Source organism: Oncorhynchus masou, chromosome 6, assembly GCF_036934945.1.
Source record: "Oncorhynchus masou masou isolate Uvic2021 chromosome 6, UVic_Omas_1.1, whole genome shotgun sequence".
NCBI lineage: Eukaryota > Metazoa > Chordata > Actinopteri > Salmoniformes > Salmonidae > Oncorhynchus > Oncorhynchus masou.
In genome coordinates, this window is record NC_088217.1 from 23,609,467 (window position 1) to 23,630,793 (window position 21,327).

The 21,327-nt window shown below is 41.7% G+C and overlaps 1 protein-coding gene across 6 annotated transcripts in view; it reads left to right on the forward strand.

The window, feature by feature from the left end:
• The first annotated feature begins 252 nt into the window (after positions 1-252).
• The window catches only part of LOC135541670 (metabotropic glutamate receptor 2-like), a 70,387-nt gene continuing 49,312 nt past the window's right edge, over positions 253-21,327 (forward strand). The window contains exons 1-3 of one of the 6 annotated variants that reach the window (XM_064967987.1): positions 253-1,022; positions 12,874-12,896; positions 14,857-15,501. In XM_064967987.1, the coding sequence (XP_064824059.1) occupies positions 14,986-15,501 (516 nt within the window). In that variant the 5' untranslated portion in view covers positions 253-1,022; positions 12,874-12,896; positions 14,857-14,985. The other 5 variants (XM_064967988.1, XM_064967986.1, XM_064967985.1 and 2 more) reach the window with 5 other exon arrangements.

The window sequence follows — 21,327 nt, forward strand, 5'->3', positions numbered from 1 at the left end:
TTGAGAGAATGCCAAGAGTGTGCAAAGCTGTCATCAAGGCAAAGAGTGGCTACTTTGAAGAATATAAAATATATTTAGATTTGCTTAACACTTTTTGGGTTAGTACATGATACCATATGAATTAGTTCATATTTTTAATGTCTCCACTATTATTGTATAATGTAGAAATTAATAAAATAGTAGAAAACAGTACCAAACTTTTGACTGGTACTGTAAATAAATTTACCACTAGTATTTTATGAATAGTAATAACAGACTGCAACCTGCATTCCAAGCACAACTGCTATACACCAAGCAACTTGCGCCCGAGACTACAAAGCAGAGAGGTTGGTCTGAGCTGAAGATTATCAACATCGCGTGTCCACTGTCCTCCTCAATAGTCAGGGTGTGTGCCTGTTTCTAAATTGATCCTGATGAACTCCAGCGCATAGAAGGATCTCTCTCTCCCGCTTTCTGCTATGAAGGTATTTCATTCGAAGTGACACAATAGGCAAGAATGTTATAATCGTATTATTAAATGGCGCGTGATGTGTACATTTGCTAATGAGAATTCTAAGTTTTGGAATATTTTACACAGCTTCGTGGTTTTGAATAGCGCTTGCCGAGACATTTAGGAACATTTTGAATTATGTAACTGTATAGGCCTACTTGACTATCTACTCTGGTCGGTCTGTCCGTTTAAAGTCATACAGTCATAATAGTCTACTATATACACTCGGCACGTGTAACTTTGATCACAACTATGTGGTCAACAACGTAGAGGAATTTGCTACCCGTGTCATTCTGAACTCGATTTCAGAACCAAGGACAGTTCCCACCTGCTCCACCTGGGAGACCGACGCGCGAGGTTTCCCGACTTCCGGACTCAATTTGTCTTAAAAGTTCTTATACTATTTCAAAAGTCATAGGTCCACACAACTTTGGAAAGAAGTGACTTGAATGGTCATCATTTTGGTGGGATCGGATGACTGAACCTCGAAGTCTTGATAAGGCTACGACAAGATTTTAATAAATGCTACCAGGTAAGAAATGAACTCTCCTGTTTTAGGCTAGGCTACTCACAGCGCGCCAGTTTGATCACAAATACTTTTGCATCTATATAGCATGAGCTGACGCATTGCTTACACGCACATTATTTAATGCTCTTTCTACATCTCTATAGCCTACAATACATGATAGTCTAATGATAACAGCGCTTATTACAACATGTGGATTGTTAGGAATATAGGGAATAAAGAACAGGATAGCTACGGTCTGTAGCTGACTGTCTTGGCACAAATAGCTGTTTATTTTACCACCATATCAATGTAGGTTTACGCATTCTAGCCCTATGCTATATGGCAACATTATGCAATTTATGGAAATAGCCTACACAGACTATTTTCTATTCTAAGAAAGATTATGAATTTACAAGCTGTTTGAATATAATTTGGAATCAATTGTTAATAAACACAGGCACATGTAGTTGCCACTTCCACTGGAGTCACATTATCTAATACAAAGTGTGACAGGTCAGAATTACTTAAATCAGTATATTTTTTGAATGAAATATTCTTAGACGGTCCATTGTTTATTACTTAATTATAGCCAAGTTATTGCACATCGGTAGGCTATATAGAAATTACACACAGGTTTACGACGCAAATATTTAAGAGTTATGATGATAACTTTAGAGGAAGGAATTTTATTTGAATTGTATTGAGTGCCAAGCTGGAGATGCAGGCGGTAGCCTACAAACAGAGAAATATACCAATCACACACAAAAAACTGCCAGTGAAACAATAATAGCCACACTGCATGAGACGTCAGATATCTGGTCTAAAATGTAATGCTCACCATAGCAGCAGATAAGGTAGGTCACCCTAGGGTAGCAGCAGGCGCTATATTAATACATTGTTAGATAACATTATGTGGTAAACAGGTAGGATTTGACTTTAATATGTTGCTGAGGCTAATTGGATTTTGTCTGGTTTCTCTTCTCACTGTAGGCCACTAACTCTGTCCTCTCTGTTATTTCTGTCATCATCTAAATAGAAGGGAATTATTTCCTCTGGTCTCGAGAGAATGCATAGAAAGCTTTACTGTGGGTGTTATTTCCATGTATAAAATGAACCGTTCGTCGGTCGAAATGACCAACCGGCGTGTTGGAGGTTTAAGCCACATGACTTTCTGCTGATTTCACAGGGCAAGCTTTTGAGCGTGAGGATTTGAGTACACTTGGCTAGGTCTTGTAATTTGTCCAAATGTATGATTTCCTCTTGGACATCACTTCAGTACATTCAAATGTGCATGTATGCCACAGAAATGATTGCCATATGAGCAATGTTTACTCTCCTCAGAAACTGACATAGATCCGCGATAGGCATATGTAAATGGGATTCATTTTATTGAGCTCCATTCCTCTTCATGAAACACCTTCAAAATACCTTCCTTCCTTTTTTGAAGTGACACCCATTGTGTGTTGTGTCTCTTCTCACTATACAGCGCCAATAGCCCCATTCATTTCATGTAGAAAGAGTCAAAAGCCTCTTATCACCCCACTGAAAGTAGGTCCTAGTTGGAGGACTTCTTTTTGGATTGAGCCCAAAACCCTCCTGTGTGAATTTGACACGCAGTCACGAATGCACTATATTGTAGCCTACAATGGCTATTCAATCACACAATTTGGTTTGAATAGGCTTCTGTTTATGGAGTGCAGATTTTTGATACATTCACAAAAAAACACCAGTTGGCCTTCTGAATGTCCCTGTGTGAGAGCTACTTGAAATCTGAAGTACCTATCAGAGTTGGATTCAGCCACTGAACTTTTTGAGTTCATTTTGAAGCCTATTGAGTCATGGGCATTCTCACACTGTGCTGGTGAAAATTACCTAGCAACGCAGAGATGAGTGTCGGGGGAAGGACTTGAAGTTAACATTTTGGCTCATTTTGAGGAAAAATGGAATTGACAAGCATTTATTTTTGTGTATGTGTTAGTGTGCATGCGTGTGTGTGTTTGTGTGCATGCGTGTCTGTGTTTGTGTGCATGCGTGTGTGTGTTTGTGTGCATGCGTGTGTGTGTTTGTGTGTGTTTGTGTGCATGCGTGTGTGTGTTTGTGTGCATTTGGTGTGTGTTTGTGTGCATGCGTGTGTGTGTTTGTGTGCATGTGTGTGTGTGTTTGTGTGCATGTGTGTGTGTGTTTGTGTGCATGCGTGTGTGTGTTTGGATTGAGAGATGAAATGGAGCACTGAAACATAACTAGTCACATGGAGAGATAAGAAAGCTGGAAAGGTGCTGTATCACATGGGTAAATCCAAATCATGATTATTTCTGTCACAAATAGATTCCACCTTTAAGCTTATCTGTCTAGAATAAGAAGTGTTATCCCCTTATGATTACAGGTGTTATTTCCATTCATCAACACAAGGTGTCTATTGATGTTTTAGGGTGTGAGTAATTGTTACCTTCATAACTACTCACACCCCTTGCCCTTTTCCACATGTTGTTGTCGATTCTGTGTCTTGTGTTTTTAGATTTTTTATTTTTATTTTTTACAAATGAATAAAAAATGAAAACCTGAAATGTTTGAGTCAATAAGTATTCAAACCCTTTGTTATGGCAAGCCTTAATAAGTTCAGAAGTAAAGATTTGCTTAAATAACAAGTCACATAATACATTGCATGGACTCACTCTATGTGTAATAATAGTGTTTAACATAATTTTTGAATGACTAAATAGTCTCTATACCCCACACATACAATTATCTATAAGGTCCCTCAGTTGAGCAGTGAATTTCAAACACAGATCCAACTACAAAGACCATGGGTGTTTTCCAATGCCTTGCAAAGGAGGTCAGCTATTGGGAGATGGGTAAAACAAATGCAGACATTGAATATCCCTTTGAGCACGGTGAAGTTATTAATTAAACTTCGGATGGTGTTTCAATAAACCCAGTCACTACAAAGATATGGGCGTCCTTCCTAACAGTTACCGGAGAGGAAGGAAACTGCTCAGGGATTTCACCATGAAGCTGATGGTGACTTTAAAACAGTTACAGAGTGTAATAGGTGTGATAGGAAAAAACTGAGGATGGATCAACAACATTGTAGTTACTCCACAATACTTAACGTAATTACAGAGTGAAAATGAAGAAGCCTGTACAAAATATACATCCTTTTTGCAATAAGGCACTAAAGTAAAACTACAAAAAGTGTGGCAAAGAAATTAACTTTATGTCCTGAATACAAAGCATTACGTTTGGAGCAAATCCAACACGACACGTCACTGAGTACCACAATTCATATTTTCAATTATGGTGGTGGCTGCATTAAGTTATGGGTATGTTTGTCATCGGCAAGGACTAGGGAGTGTTTTAGGATAAAAATAAATGGAATAGAGCTAAACACAGTCAAAATCCTAGAGGAAAACCTGGTTTAGTCTGCTTTCCAACAGACACTAGGAGACAAATTCACCTTTCAGTGGGAAAAAACCTAAAACACAAAGCCAAATATACACTAGAGTAGCTTACCAAGACGACATTGAATGTTTCTGAGTTGCCTAGTTACAGTTTTGAAAATATATGTCAAGACTTGAAAATGGCTGTCTAGCAATGATCAAAAACCAACTTGAGGGAGCTTGAGAATTATTTTTAAAGAAATTTTTAAAATATTGTACAATCCACATGTGCGAAGCTCTTAGAGACGTACCCAGAAAAACTGACAGCTGTAATCACTGTCTAAGGTGCTTCTACAAAGTGTTGACTTTGAGGGGTGTTAATACTTAGATAAATTTGATATTTCTGTACTTCATTTTCAATAAATTATCAAACATTTCTAAAAACATGTTTTAATTTTGTTATTATGGGGTATTGTGTGTAGATGGGTGAGAAATAACATCCATTTAATCCATTTTGAATTCTGTCTGTAACCAAACAAAATGTGGAATAAGTCAAGGGGTATGAATTATTTCTGAAGGCACTGTATGTATTATGTATTCAATATTTCATCTTAGCATGAATTGTTTAATTGTTTCTTCATTGAAATGTCATTATTTTTAACATTACAGACTGCGCATCAATCATACTTTAATCAATGACTATAAAGTACTTAGTATACTCACACCGGCCAATCATACTCATACCAATGGTAATACCCATTATATTACCAATGTTATGATAGACAAAATCAGGCATATTTAATCTATGAAGGCTGTATTTGAGCAGTGCCTTGAGCAGCTGGGCTCTCTGTCTGAGGGCGAACCAGGCTTAGGCTCCTTCTGGCTCCACCATGTGTTGTATGATGGTGTTCAGGTCCGTTAGGGAGGTGGGGTCAGTCCGTTCAACACTGGCTGCTGTCTGACATCTCATCGCCTGATCAGGGTTCCACTTGACAGAGCATGGGGACATCTACCAACTAATGAAGGTGTCATGCTCCAAGATAACATTAAGGTTCATATGAAGATGCCATGCTCTTTTTACCAAAAGGACATCAACACCCATGTAAAGGTGCCACACACCATTGTCTTCCAAGAGGACATAATCATTTGTTCTTAACGACTCACCTGGATAAATAAAGGTTCAAAAAATAAAAACATAACAATTATACATCACCGTCCATATGAAGGTGCCATCGTGCACCATTTACCAAGATGACAAGCTGCAATCTATTTGACCTGAATGTCCAGCACAGTAGAATCTATTCTAGACTGTTCTAAATCAGTGTATTCACAAGCTTCTGCTGCCCACAGTTGATGCAAACAGAAGCTTAATTGGGACTCTTTGTACAGTTGAAGCCAGTGAACCATACTGTACCAACTGTCATCTGTATGATCTTCAAGACCTGTGTTTGGTTGAAACACATGCTCAAAGCAACAACTGTACTTAGTCACTCAATAGTTGGTTGTTATTTGGATCCAAGATAGAGGTACATTGTATTGGAGGCGGTTGACTAATGTAGCCTATGTTGCTAGAGTGATCTGAGTTGGAGAGACAAACAGCTTTTCCATGCACGTGATGTGAGGCTTGTGTGGGATGGGTACTGTATGTGTGTGCTATCTGGCTACCTGAGGGTTCAAAGCGGAGCAAGGCACACTGTTTTCTCTTTTTGAACTCCTGTTTCACAGGGAATAATTGTGCAGAGACAGCTGGGTAGGGAGGAAGCGGCTCTCTTGGCTGCCGAGTGCAATCGTGACGGCCGATTCTGCCACGAGCCAGATTTAATGTGATCAAGGCCTGATAGAAGATACCTAAGAACTAAGAGGAGGCTGAGCGAGCGTCGACGGTTGTAGCAGCAGCTCCAAATCACGTCAAATTTCTCTTGGTTTTCTCTGTCTGTTATCTATCTCCTGTTTCAGGAAAATGATAAGTACGGCCTCTGCTAAGTGGCAAATGTTTCCTTAATATTGTCACTAATACGGCCGGGAGGTCCGTGGGGCGACGCACAATTGGCCTAGCGTTGTCCGGGTTAGGGAGGGTACCCTTGTCTCATCGCCCACCAGCGACTCCTGTGGCGGGCCGAAACATCCAAAGCATGACTTTCGACCTTTGTCTCTCCCTTGTAGCGATGAGACAAGATAGTAGCTACTAACAATTGGATACCACGTAATTGGGGAGAAAAAGGGGTTAAAAAAAAACAACCTTTAAAAAAAAATAATAATAAAAATATTTGTAACTAATATAATTTGATATTTCTACCTACCTCCAATCTTCAAGCTTATGTGTCCCCAAATCTCTTCAGACAAAAATCCACTCTTGGATCAAAATGTTGGTTAACTGAGCCAAATTAAGGTATCATGTGTCAGCATGCTATATCTGTAGGAGACTTGTATGATACTTTTTTAAGGACTTTTAGCATCTATGCCAGTCAGTCCTTAGACCTTACCTTGGCCTAGTTCCTGTCCCTTCTTGGTCTTCCTGCTTGGCACTGATTTGGCCATTAAACTCCCATTCTCAGATGGGCTCGGCGAATTGAGAGCCCCCACTGAACCCATCTGGTCCAAGAGACAGTCAAGCGTGATGATTCGATTTCTAACATCAATAAAACTGTTTTGGCTCACCTGGACCCCATAGCTCATGCTAGAAGACTGTGGCTCAGTCCCAATAATCTTGTTCACTACTCCCCACACAGTTTTAAGCATTGGATTGGTGTTAGGCATTGGCTAGAGGGAGTTGTCATATACCAGCCATATCCTTCAAATTTATGAAGGTAAGTGAAGAAGTACACACTTCAAGAGAAAGGAGATATTATTGGAATGCACAATATGATGCAGGAAGAAGGATCTGGCTGGCATATATGTAGGCTTCATGATCTCACCATGCCAATCACAAAGAAGAAGATACTATACAATGAAACAAATATAAATTATATAAAGATTGATAGTAAAAAGATTTGAATCACCTCAAATTAAATTTTGGGCAATAAGGCAAACTCCATCATTAATTGAATCAGATGGCTCATTCATCACAAAACCCACTGATATTGACAACTACTTTAATGATTTTTTTCATCAGCAAGATTAGCACATTTAGGCATGATATGGCAGCAACAAATGCTTACACTACACATCCAAGTATAACTGACCAAATTATGAAAGACAAGCATTGTAATTTTGATGAAAAATATGATTGTTGTCTATCAACAGTGATAACCCACCTGGTTCTAACAACTTGGATGGAAAATTACTGAGGGCAATAGTGGACAATATTGCCACTCTTATTTGCCATATCTTCAATCTAAGCCTACAAGAAAGTGTGTGCCTCAGTCCTGGAGGGAAGAAAAAGTCATTACGCAACCCAATAATGGTAAAGCCCCCTTTACTGTCTCAAAAAGCCGACCAATCAGCCTGTTACCAACCCTTAGTAAATGTTTGGAAAAAATTGTTTGACCAGATACAATGCTATTTTACAGTAAACAAATTGACAAGAGACATTCAGCACGCTTATAGGGAAGGACATTCAACATGCATGGCTGAGAGAAATTGATAATAAAATGATTGTGGGGGCTGTCTTGTTAGACTTCAGTGCGGCTTTTGATTGGTTATAGCCTGCTGCTGGAAAAACATATGTTTTATGGCTTTACACCCCCTGCTATATTGTGGCTAAAGAGTTACCTGTCTAACAGAACACAGACGTTGTTCTTTAATGGAAGCCTCTCCAACATAATCCAGGTAGAATCATGAATTCCCCAGGGTAGCTGTCTAGGCCCCTTACTTTTATCAATCTTTACTAATGACATGCCACTGGCTTTGAGTGAAGCCAGTGTGTCTATGTATAAGTATGACTATATACAGTATTTCTAAAACTAAAAGCATTGTATTTGGGACAAATCATTCACTAAACCCTAAACTTCAACTTAATCTTGTAATGAGTAATGTGGAAATTCAGCAAGTTGAGTAGACTGAACTGCTTGGAGTAACCTGGATTGTAAACTGTCACTTCAAAACATGTTGATGGAACAGTAGCTAGGATTGGGAGAAGTCTGTCCATAATAAAACACTACTCTGCCTTCTTAACAACACTATCAATAAGGCAGGTCCTACAGGCCCTAGTTTTGTCATGCCTGGACTACTGTCCAGACAAGTGGTCATGTGCCACAAAGAGGGACTTAAGAAAATTACAATTGGCTCAGAACAGGGCAGCACGATTAAATGTACATGGAGAGCTAACATTAGTAATATGCATGTCAATCTCTCATGGCTCAAAGGAGAGGAGAGATTGACTTCATCACTACTTGTTTTTGTAACAAGTATTGACATGCTGAATGCACAGAGCTGTCTGTTTAAACTAGTAGCACACAGCTCGGACACCCATGCACACCCCACAAGACATGCCACCAAAGGTCTCTTCACAATCCCAAAGTCTAGAACAGACTATGGGAGGCACACAGTACTACGTAAAGAAATGGCTACATGGAACTCTATTCCTCATCAGGTAACTGATGCAAGCAGTAGAATCAGATTTAAAAAACAGATAAAAATACACCTCATGGAACAGCGGGGACTGTGAAGAGACATACACACAGGCACAGACACAAGCTTACACAAACACATGATAAGACACGCACTCTACACACAATCGAATCCCTGAGCTGACGAGGTAAAAATCTGTCATTCTACCCCTGGGCAAAGCAATAAGGTACGAGGGGGTGTGGTATATGCCCAATATACCACGGCTAAGGGCTGTTCGTAGGCACGACGCATTAGCCATATACCACAAACCACAAGGTGCCTTATTGCTCTTTTATTTTTTTAAACTGGTTAATAAGGTAATTAGAGCAGTAAAAATAAATGTTTTGTCATACCTGTGGTATACGGTCTGATATACCACGGCTGTCAGCCAATCAGCATTCAGGGCTCGAACCGCCCAGTTTATAAAGACATTTATATATTTGGAATGTATTTAGCATTGTTGAGTATTCATATCTGATTGGCTTGAAGGGCATTCTAAAGTGTGCATTATTTCCCTATAATGCATGTTATATCAGCATTGTAGAATTCATTGGCTATAGTTCATTCTTACATGTTTTATATTCAAGCTGCTTTTGAAAGCAAAAGTTGAATTGAAAACAGTGTTGGCATTGTTGAATTCAATTTTTATAATAGCAACCTAGGACTGATGGTTTGGTTAGCTAACGTCTGTTTGTTTGGATACCAAGGCAACTACTGTAGCTATCTTGTAAACTTGGTAGCTACTTCAGTGGGTTTCGAACAAATTTCTACTGGCAAATGAACACATTTCTAGAGCAAATTATTTAAATTATAGCCATGGTATAAAGGGTTAATCAGCTCGGGGCTCTATGCATTCTCCGCTAGGGCGTTGTGGAACACCTTTAACATCGTTCATTATTTTCCATAGAATGCATAGCCCCTCGTTGATTATCCCTTACGTCGTGGTGAGTTTCTGTAGAGATGGCATATTCAGCAGCAATCATTGTACTTGTTCCGGCTAATTTGCTTCATTGCCTGTTGCTGTGTCTGCTGCTGGGGTGTGGCTGAATACTATACACGCACGCACGCACACACACAAGAGATGCACCAGGGGCCCACACACAGGAAGAGTGACAGGAAATGATATATGTTACATATTCACACTGTGACCATAAGTTATTAGATGGGCACATTCCCTCTGTACTAGAAATGCAAAGTACTTTGAAATTTAACATTTCACAGTGTACTGCACTACGTTATTTAGAAAATGTTTAAGATTAAGAGGTTTGTCATGACAAACAGTGTTACATGAACTTCTCTATAATGTCTACTACAATGGATCAGAGCTAGGCAAAGTTGATCAACATCAGTACCCTTATAGCCTATACCAGTGAACAAAACTGGTCGACAGGATATCAATTCAACTGCAAAACTGGTTGAGATTATGTATTTATAACCGGGTAAGGTTCAGCAACAGCATGTAGGGGAGAGTGGGGTAAGTTGAGCCCTTTTTTTACATTCAGCATCACTCCTTTAAGGGAATATAGTATTATTTCTAACATATATATTTACATATACACTGATATAGAAAACATGACATAGACTGACCAGGTGAATCCAGGTGAAAACTATGATCCCTTATTGATGTCACTTGTTACATCCACTTCAAACAGTGTAGCTGAAGGGAAGGAAACAGGTTAAATAATGATTTTTAAGCCTTGAGACATTTGAGACATAGATTGTGTATAGTATGTGTGCCATTCAGAGGGTGAATAGGCAAGACAAAATATTTAAATTACTTTGAACGGGGTATGGTAGTAGGTGCCAGGTCCACCGGTTACTGTCAAGAAATGCATCGCTGCAGGGTTTTTCACTCTCAACAGTTTCCCGTATGTATCAAGAATTGTCCACCACCCAAAGGACATCCAGACAACTTGCAACAACTGTGGGAAGCATTGGAGTCAACATGAGCCAGCATCCCTGTGGAACACTTTCGACACCTTGTTGAGTCCATGCCTTGAGGAATAGAGGCTGTTCTGATGGCAAAAGGTTAGCTTGTCAAAAAAAAGTGGTCTCTTAACCCAGGTATGGGTTAAGTTGATCTGCAGGACAGGGTAAGTTAAGTCGCATACACATTTCTGTACAGAATTAAATCAAATCAAATCGAATGTATTTATATAGCCCTTCGTACCTCAGCTGATATCTCAAAGTGCTGTACAGAAACCCAGCCTAAAACCCCAAACAGCAAACAATGCAGGCGTAGAAGCACGGTGGCTAGGAAAAACTCCCTAGAAAGGCCAAAACCTAGGAAGAAACCGAGAGAGGAACCAGGCTATGTGGGGTGGCCAATCCTCTTCTGGCTGTGCCGGGTAGAGATTATAACAGAACATGGCCAAGATGTTCAAATGTTCATAAATGACCAGCATGGTCGAATAATAATAAGGCAGAACAGTTGAAACTGGAGCAGCAGCACGGTCAGGTGGACTGGGGACAGCAAGGAGTCATCATGTCAGGTAGTCCTGGGGCATGGTCCTAGGGCTCAGGTCCTCCGAGAGAGAGAAAGAAAGAGAGAAGGAGAGAATTAGAGAACGCACACTTAGATTCACACAGGACACCGAATAGGACAGGAGAAGTACTCCAGATATAACAAACTGACCCTAGCCCCCCGACACATAAACTACTGCAACATAAATACTGGAGGCTAAATATTAGGACTACGGTCTTAAAAAAAAACATGTCTATCTTTATTTCCAGAACACAATTCAACACAATACCAGTTTTGTCTTTTTATATTTTTAAGCATCTTTTAATACAGGCTTAACAAACGTAACATTTTTTTTTAACATAGGCCAGGCCCTGTTATTACTGTACCTCATATCCCAGAGATAATGCTTTGCATTACGCCTGGAAAGAAAACACTTTAATATGCTCAACTTGCCATTGGCTCAACCATTAGCTCAACTTACCCAATAGCCATTGGCTCAACTTACCCCAACGCAAACATTTTTACTATATTAGCCCACCCAGCTCACGTTGATGCTCGGTTAAGAACCTCTTATTGAAGCCTACAGAGACCCCAACTGATGTATAGAACAATCTTAAAAGTATGTACTTTGGTTTAGATACAAGCATCATGAAACCTCTAACACAATACATTATTTTAAGTTGCTTACCACTTTTCCCATGTAGTTTCATCCTTCACAGACTCCATGAAATGATGACTACTTCCTAAATATTTGGTCAAATTATTCAATTTGTGTATGGTTTTCTAGAAACAAGGGTGGCTCAATTGAATTTACCCCTTTTGCTCAACTTCACCACACTCTCCCCTATGAGTGAGATGGTTGATTGAAAGACCAGCCACACCTTCAACTAACAGCTATAGCTACTATCTCCCATTGGTGAAGAGGTGGTGTCCAGCAGCTAATGTGACTGATTACCTCAGCTTTCCTTCAGAAAGTTCTCCGATGATCAATCATAGTTTGAAATTGAATGTTGATTGTGAAATAGAAATCACAAGAGAAAGTGGTGTATGTGTCAGACTACTTCCTTATATGCTTCCTTAGTGTAAATTGATTGTTTCTTGTTGATATCGTGTTGATCACTACTGTGCTTGCATCCCAAATGGCACACTATTCCCTATAGGTCCTGGTCAAAAGTAGTGCACTATAAGGAATAGGATGCCATTTAGGACGCACACCTTTACATCCTATACAGGGAGCCTGCTATCTATCATCTTTCTTTTGCTCACAGTTGAGTATATATTAAATGGTCATTAATGTATATCCTGAATGTCTATTTGTGAATATCAAGATAATATTCTCTCAATATATTTTCCTATTCATTACAAATGCTTCACGGCTTTGTTTGACAAACACATGTATCACTCTCTCTCCCTCTTTATCCCTCTCCTTATCTCTCTCTCCTTCTCCCTGTACCTCCAATCAAAATATACTTTCAACCCCTAACAGACCAGATATATAACCTCAATATGGTGAGAATTTATTTCAGCAACACTCTTGTCATATTGCCCACTACCCCTCCCCCACCACCAATACCACCATCCTCTTTTTTTACCCACAATGTTTCCATGGCAACCTCAGTTAGCGAAGAAGAGAGCCCTTCCAAGTGTGAGAATATCTCTTTGTAAGGCACGGCAAGCTGATGATAGTTCTTGGGTAATATGGTTCATACTCCATGATGCTATACTGTAAATGTTTGATCCAGCTTTTTCTTTACCGATTTGTCTTCGATTAGCTTCACTTGAAGTAGGCTATGACCACTGTAAATATTCTGACCATTTTTTTAAGAGCAGAGGCTTTCCAACTGCTATTGCTAAGAAATACTATCAATAAGCCTGTGGAAAATGCATAGCCTGACGACTCAAACTAAATTAATCAACTGCTATATGCTCGCTACATTCTTCAGTCTGAGATTGCCATCATTGAAGTCGTTTGTGGTGATGAGGGGCGTTGTACAAAACAAAGTCATCAGCGATTGGATTGTCTATAACCAATCAGAGTGTCAAAGTCAATGACACGTTTTCAAACCGCCTCTTTACCCACATGTGTTGTAGTTCTGGCCCAACCCATCGGTTTCTGGACCAATCAGATGCTCCCAATGTGTCCGCATTCTGTGAAGTGTTGGGGAGGTAGTCAGATCTAGACTCATTGCTTAGAAGAAACTAACGTCCGTGGGCGTGGCATAGAGTTTGGTCAGAGCAAGGAGTCTGGGTAGTCAGGAAAGACTTTAAGGGTGTGATATCTATCAAGAAATTACACACATAGATGAACAATTGGACTGCCCAGAATTTGACTTTCTAACATATTTTAATGAAGGGCACAAACACATGGAAAAGTTAACATGCTCAGTGAGCATTATAAAGGACAGATTACAAATTGTGCATCCCAAATAGCACCTTATTTCCTACATAGTCCACTATTTCTGACCAGTGCCCTATGGGCCCTGTTCAAAAGTAGCATACTATATAGAGAATATGGTGCCATTTAAGACGCAGACAAGACTATAAGGCTAACAGGGACCTCATTAACCAGCGGTCCTTTAACTGAAGCATCATTATGAGCAACATAGTAGAAAGAGTGAGATGGGAGAGAAAGACAGACAGACAGACAGACAGACAGACAGACAGACAGACAGACAGACAGACAGACAGACAGACAGACAGTGTGTGTGAGAGAGAGAGATAAAAAGTATATGAAGAATTAGTAAAAATGGGAGAATGAAGGTATTTAAATGTCTTAGAGTGAGATGGCAGTAGAATGGGGTGCTGTGAAATCCATGCAGAGTAGTAAAATAATCCAGTGCTTCTTGTCTCCAACATGTATGTAATCACGCACGTACACACACACACACACACACACACACACACACACACACACACACACACACACACACACACACACACACACACACACACACACACACACACACACACACACACACAGTGGCTTGCCGAGGAAGGGTGACACACTCACTCATCTGTTGAGATGGCTGACAGTCTGGTTGTGTGGCCCAAGACAATTTGCAGGGATGAAGTGCTGCTTGAGGAATGCGCCGAGAGCCATGACAGCCAGTAGCCAGTCTTTAAGATAGAGAGCTCTTATAGAAGGGCTGTAAAGCAACCTTTAAAGGTTGTTGAAAGATTGATGGGGAAATGAAGCCATCTATTCCCTTTACACCTTAAACTGGACTGGAGGTAGAGAGGAAAGTCTGGATGTTCACATCCTCCTCCCATGAGAAGTAGGAGCAAAAAGCATCTGTGATAGTTTGGAATAAATTATTTTATTGTATTTTAAAGGGGGAAAAATACTATTTGAATTACAAATGTGAATTAATTATTTTTATGACTGAAATGCCACAATATTGATGCACTGTAACATGAATAATGATATATTGTTCCATCTTCTCTCCTCCACTTGCAATGAGTAACCAAGATGCCACGAGTGTCGAGAGAGGGCTCTAGAGCGATCCACCTCACCCAGCCCCAGCCCCTGTAAGAACCTCCTGTGTCCCACTCCTCTACCCACCACCCACTACACTGATCTCAGCTACCTGAACTGACCATGCCCACCTCCGGCCTCCTCTGTCCTGGGCTCTGGGCCAAGGCTGCCCCATGGTGGTCCCTCCACCTGCTCCTCTTTGACTTGCTCGTTCCAGAGGCCCTGCCCAGCCCTAACAACAGATTCCCTCCTTCCACCAAGAGGGAGATCACCATCGATGGGGACCTGGTGATCGGTGGTCTGTTCCCGGTGCATGAGAAGGGCGAGGTGGCGGAGGACTGTGGGAAGATCAACGAGCAGAGAGGGATCCAGAGACTAGAGGCGATGCTGTTAGCTCTGGATGAGATCAACGCGGACGAGCGGCTGCTGCCGGGACTCAGGCTGGGAGCCCACATCCTAGACACCTGCTCTAAGGACACCTACGCTCTGGAGCAAAGCCTGGAGTTCGTACGAGCCTCCCTCACCAAGGTGCATGAGCCGGGGTTCATCTGCCCAGACGGATCCAACCCCATCCAGGATGACGTCCCTCTGGCCATATCTGGAGTCATCGGGGGCTCCTACAGCGACGTGTCTATCCAGGTACGTTACTCATAGGAATCTATTCATTAGCTGGTTATGACTGTGTCCAGTTATTTCTATACAGTCTATGGTCTATGGTCCACACAGGTACTTTTACACACTTTTACACCTTGTCGACTCACATCTCACGCATAGCAGTCTAAGGTGTCCCCATTGTGTCATTTTTTTGTGTTTCATACTATGAATGAATCCACATACAATGTGATTTTTGATTATGCCTATATGACACATTACAAACAGTTGACCGTAAGGTAGGCTACCCGTACCCACCAGCGGATAGCATGACTTTTTCGTTCAGGTTTTTTGTTCAGGTTCTTTCAGTCATCACAGATTCCAAAACGAGCCTTGGACAATGCAGATATGCAGTCTTTTTACATGTTAGCCACACAGAATTATTCCTTTGCACATCTGTATCTGGTGTTGAATTATTTATTTTTTCTGTGCCTATGCCTGCATACAGATGGATCTTCATTTGAGGTTTAAAAAGGATTCTAAAGTTTGTAATTCCCATTTTAAAATGTCAGATTTGATTTGCCCTAACACAAAATGTATCAACCCCTACAAAAAATGGCCATGAATTATAATCCACATAATTAATAATATAATTAATTCACAATTCCTGTTGTTGCATGATTGTTGTCCTGCTGTAGCAAACTGGCCAAAATGAAGATCCTACATCTGTATATCTTCTGGTAGATATATGTCAGACGTGCCGGTAGAGACGTGTTGCTTACAGGATGTTGATGCTGACATTGATCAGTATTCAGGTTTCACGAGCGAGAAATGGAGCTGAAACAGAGAGATTGAATAGAGCTCTGAGCTCTTGCTGACAAATCAAAGCTCTCTAACTAATTGGTTCCAGCTGAGATGTTGTCATGTTCCTCTCCATTAGTCAGTACTCCACATACTGCTTTTGTTTGTGTGTGTGTGCGTGCATGTGTGCCTGTGTGTGTGCTTGATTTTGTGTGTTTATGTTTGAGTGGGTTGCTGTGTCTATACGTGTGTACACTATGTCTTTGAGATGCTGTCTCGTTGAATAGGAAGTTTTAATATAAAAAATCTATAAAAAAAAAATTAAAAGAGAAGAAGAAAACAGTTACCAGAAGTGGATGGCATCCTATCCCAAGCTAGCTGCCTACCTCCGCTGAGCCATAGGAACTTTCCTCTAGCTCCAGCTTTAACAGTTTTGTTTGGCTCTGGTCGGGCTGGAATAATTATCAATCTGGGAGGCTTGCAGTAGCTGCCTGCAGTAGGTGTTTAAAGCTCTCCTCCGCCACGGCATTCATTCACAGGGACCTCCATCACATTGTCAGCGCGATAACTTCCATCCGCAACGCGGGGAACGTTGACCTTTCTCCACACCTATGAAGAGGAGCCTGCGGCGACATGGAGTCAGAGACGTAGCTACTTAATTAATGCCTGTTCTCCACTCCCAGGGTTTAGGCTACTGTAATTACCCATGATGCACTAGGTGTAAAGGAAAGGAGGCCAGCGAGAATAATTGTATAATTCAGAGACGGGCGTTACACTGGGAGGGACGTTGTTAGTTATTGATTATGTCAACGATGGGGCTGATAGAGAGGTGTGTGTGTGTTTACAGTGTGCATGCGTGTGTGTGTATGTGTATTGCTTATGATGAAGTGATCCCACAGACAGAAGTGTCATCATGGAGTGTTGCAGCATGTCTGCTACAGAATCCATCAGCACCATGCCAGTCAAAACATGTACGGATCAGATCACAATATGATCACACTTATGAGCTGTGACTTCATGGGGAGGCTTTTGTAAAGTGCCAAGGCTTGGTGAAACATAGTTTGCTTCCCAAATGTCACCCTTTTCCTGATGTAGTGCACTACTTTTGTCCAGGGCCTATAGGGCTCTAGTCAGAAGTAGTGCACTACATAGGGGAAAGGGTGCCATTTGGGAAGCAGACGTGGTCCACGACAAGTTACTTCTGGAGGGATTTATCAAGAAAAGTATTCACTTCTGCCATGCTTCCTAGCAAGCGCTAGATGACGAGTCTTCACTGGACGTTATAACAAATCCCTTGATAGATGAGTCTCTGTCAGATGTGATGAGGCAGAGCAGTAGGTTCATTTTGCTGAATGAATGATAAATCTTCTGCTCATGACGCCATTAAGTTATCCGGAAAAGGATCATTCACTATGACATCCTCCAGCGACTGCATTCTTTTATTTTATTCTGTATTCTATTTCTAACTTTTAAGATCTAATGTATGCTTGTGTTCAGTGTCCACATAAAGTGCATTCCGGTCTATACCTCTCAGTGTGGTACTTTACAGAAACACCAGACTACACAGCAGGGACTGCATTATACACTCCAGTCTAGTCAATTGAGGCAGCAGTGAACACAAAGCCTCCCTACTGAGAGAGTAGAGATTTATGGATCCCCGGCCCCTTTTGTGGTCAGTGACAGTCAGTGACAGTCGGTGACAGGAGAGCTGAAAGGAAGTGGATACTTCACCGTGTGTGAGAAAGGGTGACAAGAGGGACACTTTACTAGACAGTCACCATAAAGGTTTTGGAAAAAACTGAGCTTTTGAGTGTTTCCGTATGGATTAGAATTAGAATAGATGCTTACAGTACTGTCATAATGTAATTGGGGTTTAATGTTCTGTTGGCAGTGGCCCTATACTTCCAGGTTCCTTTTATTGCCTCACTCCTTTTTGAGTAGTGATTGCCTCACTCCTTCCCACTGTTGAGTGTTTGTATATGTGTTTATGTTACTCAGTAAGTCCCACTGTGCCACAGAATCAGAGGCAGGGATGTTTGTATATATGTTTATGCTTACCCAGTCTGTCCCACTGTGCCACAGAATCAGAGGCAGGGATGTTTGTATATATGTTTATGCTTACCCAGTCTGTCCCACTGTGCCACAGAATCAGAGGCAGGGATGTTTGTATATATGTTTATGCTTACCCAGTCCCAGAGGCTGTTTGTATATATGTTTATGCTTACAGTCTGTCCCACTGTGCCACAGAATCAGAGGCAGGGATGTTTGTATATATGTTTATGCTTACCCAGTCTGTCCCACTGTGCCACAGAATCAGAGGCACTGTCTGTCCCACAGAATCAGAGGCAGGGATGTTTGTATATATGTTTATGCTTACCCAGTCTGTCCCACTGTGCCACAGAATCAGAGGCAAAGTATAGTGTGGGAGATGGACACCACCAGGGCCAGTGGGGGTTAGTGATGGCACCGGAGGGGAAGGCTGCAGTCTTATCGGCTCTTAACCAACCATGCTATTTTGTTTGTTTTTCACGTTGTTCGTATCTTGTTTTGTACATAATGTTACTGCTACCTTCTCTTATGACCGAAAATAGCTTCTGGACATTAGAACTGTGATTGCTTACCTCAAACTGAACAAAGAGTTCTTCTTCAATGAGTCGGACGGGGGGGGGGGGGGATATAATACAGACACCCGACCAGGCCCAGGTCCCTTTCGTTCTCTGGAGAAGGAAACAAGAGATTTCGCGGGAAAGAGATCAGGGTGCCTTGTGAGGATCAGGCAACAAGTGGCTAATATGCCCTTGCCTTCCATCCTGCTAGCTAATGTTCAATCGCTGGAAAATAAATGGAACAAACTGAAAGCACGTTTATCTTACCAATGGGACATTAAAAACTGTAATATCTTATGTTTCACCGAGTCGTGGCAGAACGACGACATTAAGAACATACACTCTATTGGCAGGACAGAACAGCAGCCTCTGGTAAGACACGGGGTGGGGACCTATGCATTTATGTAAACAACAGCTGGTGCGTGATATCTGAGGAAGTCTTGAGGTTCTGCTTGACTGAGGTAGAGTATCTCATGATAAGCTGCAGACCACACTATCTACACAGAGAGTTTTCATCTGTATTTTTCATAGCTGTCTACCAATGCTGGTACTAAATGCTGGCACTCATTGAGCTGTATACCGCCATAAGCAAACAGGAAAATGCTCATTCAGAGGTGGCGCTCCTACTGGCCAGGGACTTTAATGCAGGGAAACTTAAATCAGTTTTACCTCATTTCTATCAGCATGTTAAATGTGCAACCAGAGGGAAAAACATTCGAGACCACCTTTACTCCACACACAGAGACAAGTTCAAAGCTCTCCCTCGCCCTCCATTTGGCAAATCTGACCATAATTCTATCCTCCTGATTCCTGCTTACAAGCAAAAATTAAAGCAGGAAGCACCAGTGACTCGGTCTATAAAAAAACTGGTCAGATGAAGCAGTTGCTAGCACAAACTGGAATACATTCCGGGATTTTTCAGATGGCATTGTGGAGTACACCACATCAGTCACTGGCTTTATCAATAAGTGCATCGAGGATGTAGTCCCCACACTGACTGTACGTACATACCCCAGCCGGAAGCCATGAATTACAGGCAACATTCGCTCTGAGCTAAAGGGTAGTGCTTCTGCTTTCAAGGAGTGGGACTCTAACCCGGAAGCTTGTAAGAAATGCAACTATGTCCTCAGATAAACCATCAAACAGGCAAAGCGGCAATACAGGATTAAGATCGAATCGTACTATACCGGTTCTGACGCTTGTGGCAGGGCCTGCAAACTATTACAGACTACAAAGGGAAGCACAGCCGTGTGCTGCCCAGTGACACAAGCCTACCAGATGAGCTAAATAACTTCTATAATCACTTTGAGGCAAGTAACACTGAAACATGCATTAGAGAATTAGCTGTTCCGGACGACTGTGTGATCATGCTCTCCGCAGCCAATGTGAGTAAGACCCTTAAACAGGTGAACATTCAAAAGGCCACAGTGCTAGATGGATTACCAGGACTTGTACTCCGAGCTTGCGCTGACCAACTGGCAAATGTCTTCACTGACATTTTCATCCTCTCCCTGTTTGTAATACCAACATGTTTCAAGCAGACCATCATAGTCCCTATGCCCAAGAACACTAAGGTAACCTGCCAAAATGACAACCAACCCGTAGCACTCATTTATGTAGCCATGAAATGCTTTGAAAGGCTGGTCCTGACTCACATCAACACCATTATCCCAGAAACCATAGACCCACTCCAATTTGCATACCGCACCAACAGATCCACAGATGATGCAGTCTCTATTGCACTCCACACTACCCTTTCACACTTGGACAAAAGTAACACCTATGTGAGAATGCTATTAATTGACTACAGCTTAGCGTTCAACACCATAGTGCCATCAAAGCTCATCACTAAGCTAAGGACCTTGGAACTAAACACCTCCCTCTGCAACTGGATCCTGGACATCCTGAAGGGCCGCCCCCAGGTGGTAAGGGTAGGTAACAAACATCCGTCCATGCTAATCCTCAACACAGGGGCCCCTCAGGGGTGCGTGCTCAGTCCCCTCCTGTACTCCCTGTTCACTCATGACTGCACGGCCAGGAACGACTCCAACACCATCATTAAGTTTTCTGATGAAACAACAGTGGTAGGACTGATCACTGACAACGATGAGACCGTGTGGGTCAAGGAGAACAACCTCTCCCTCAACCTGATCAAGACAAAAGAGATGATTGTGGACTACAGGAAAAGGAGAACCGAGCACGCCCCCATTCTCATCGATGGGGCTATAGTGAAGCAGGTTGAGAGCTTCAAGTTCCTTGGCGTCCACATCACCAACAAACTAACATGATCCAAGCCCACCAAGACAGTTGTGAAGTGGGCACGACAAAAGTGGGCACGACAAAACCTAAAAGATTTGGCCTGGGTCCTCAGATCCTCAAAAGGTTTACAACTGCACCATCGAGAGCATCCTGACTGGTTGCATCCCTGCGTGGTATGGCAACTGCTCGGCCTCTGACTGCAAGGCAC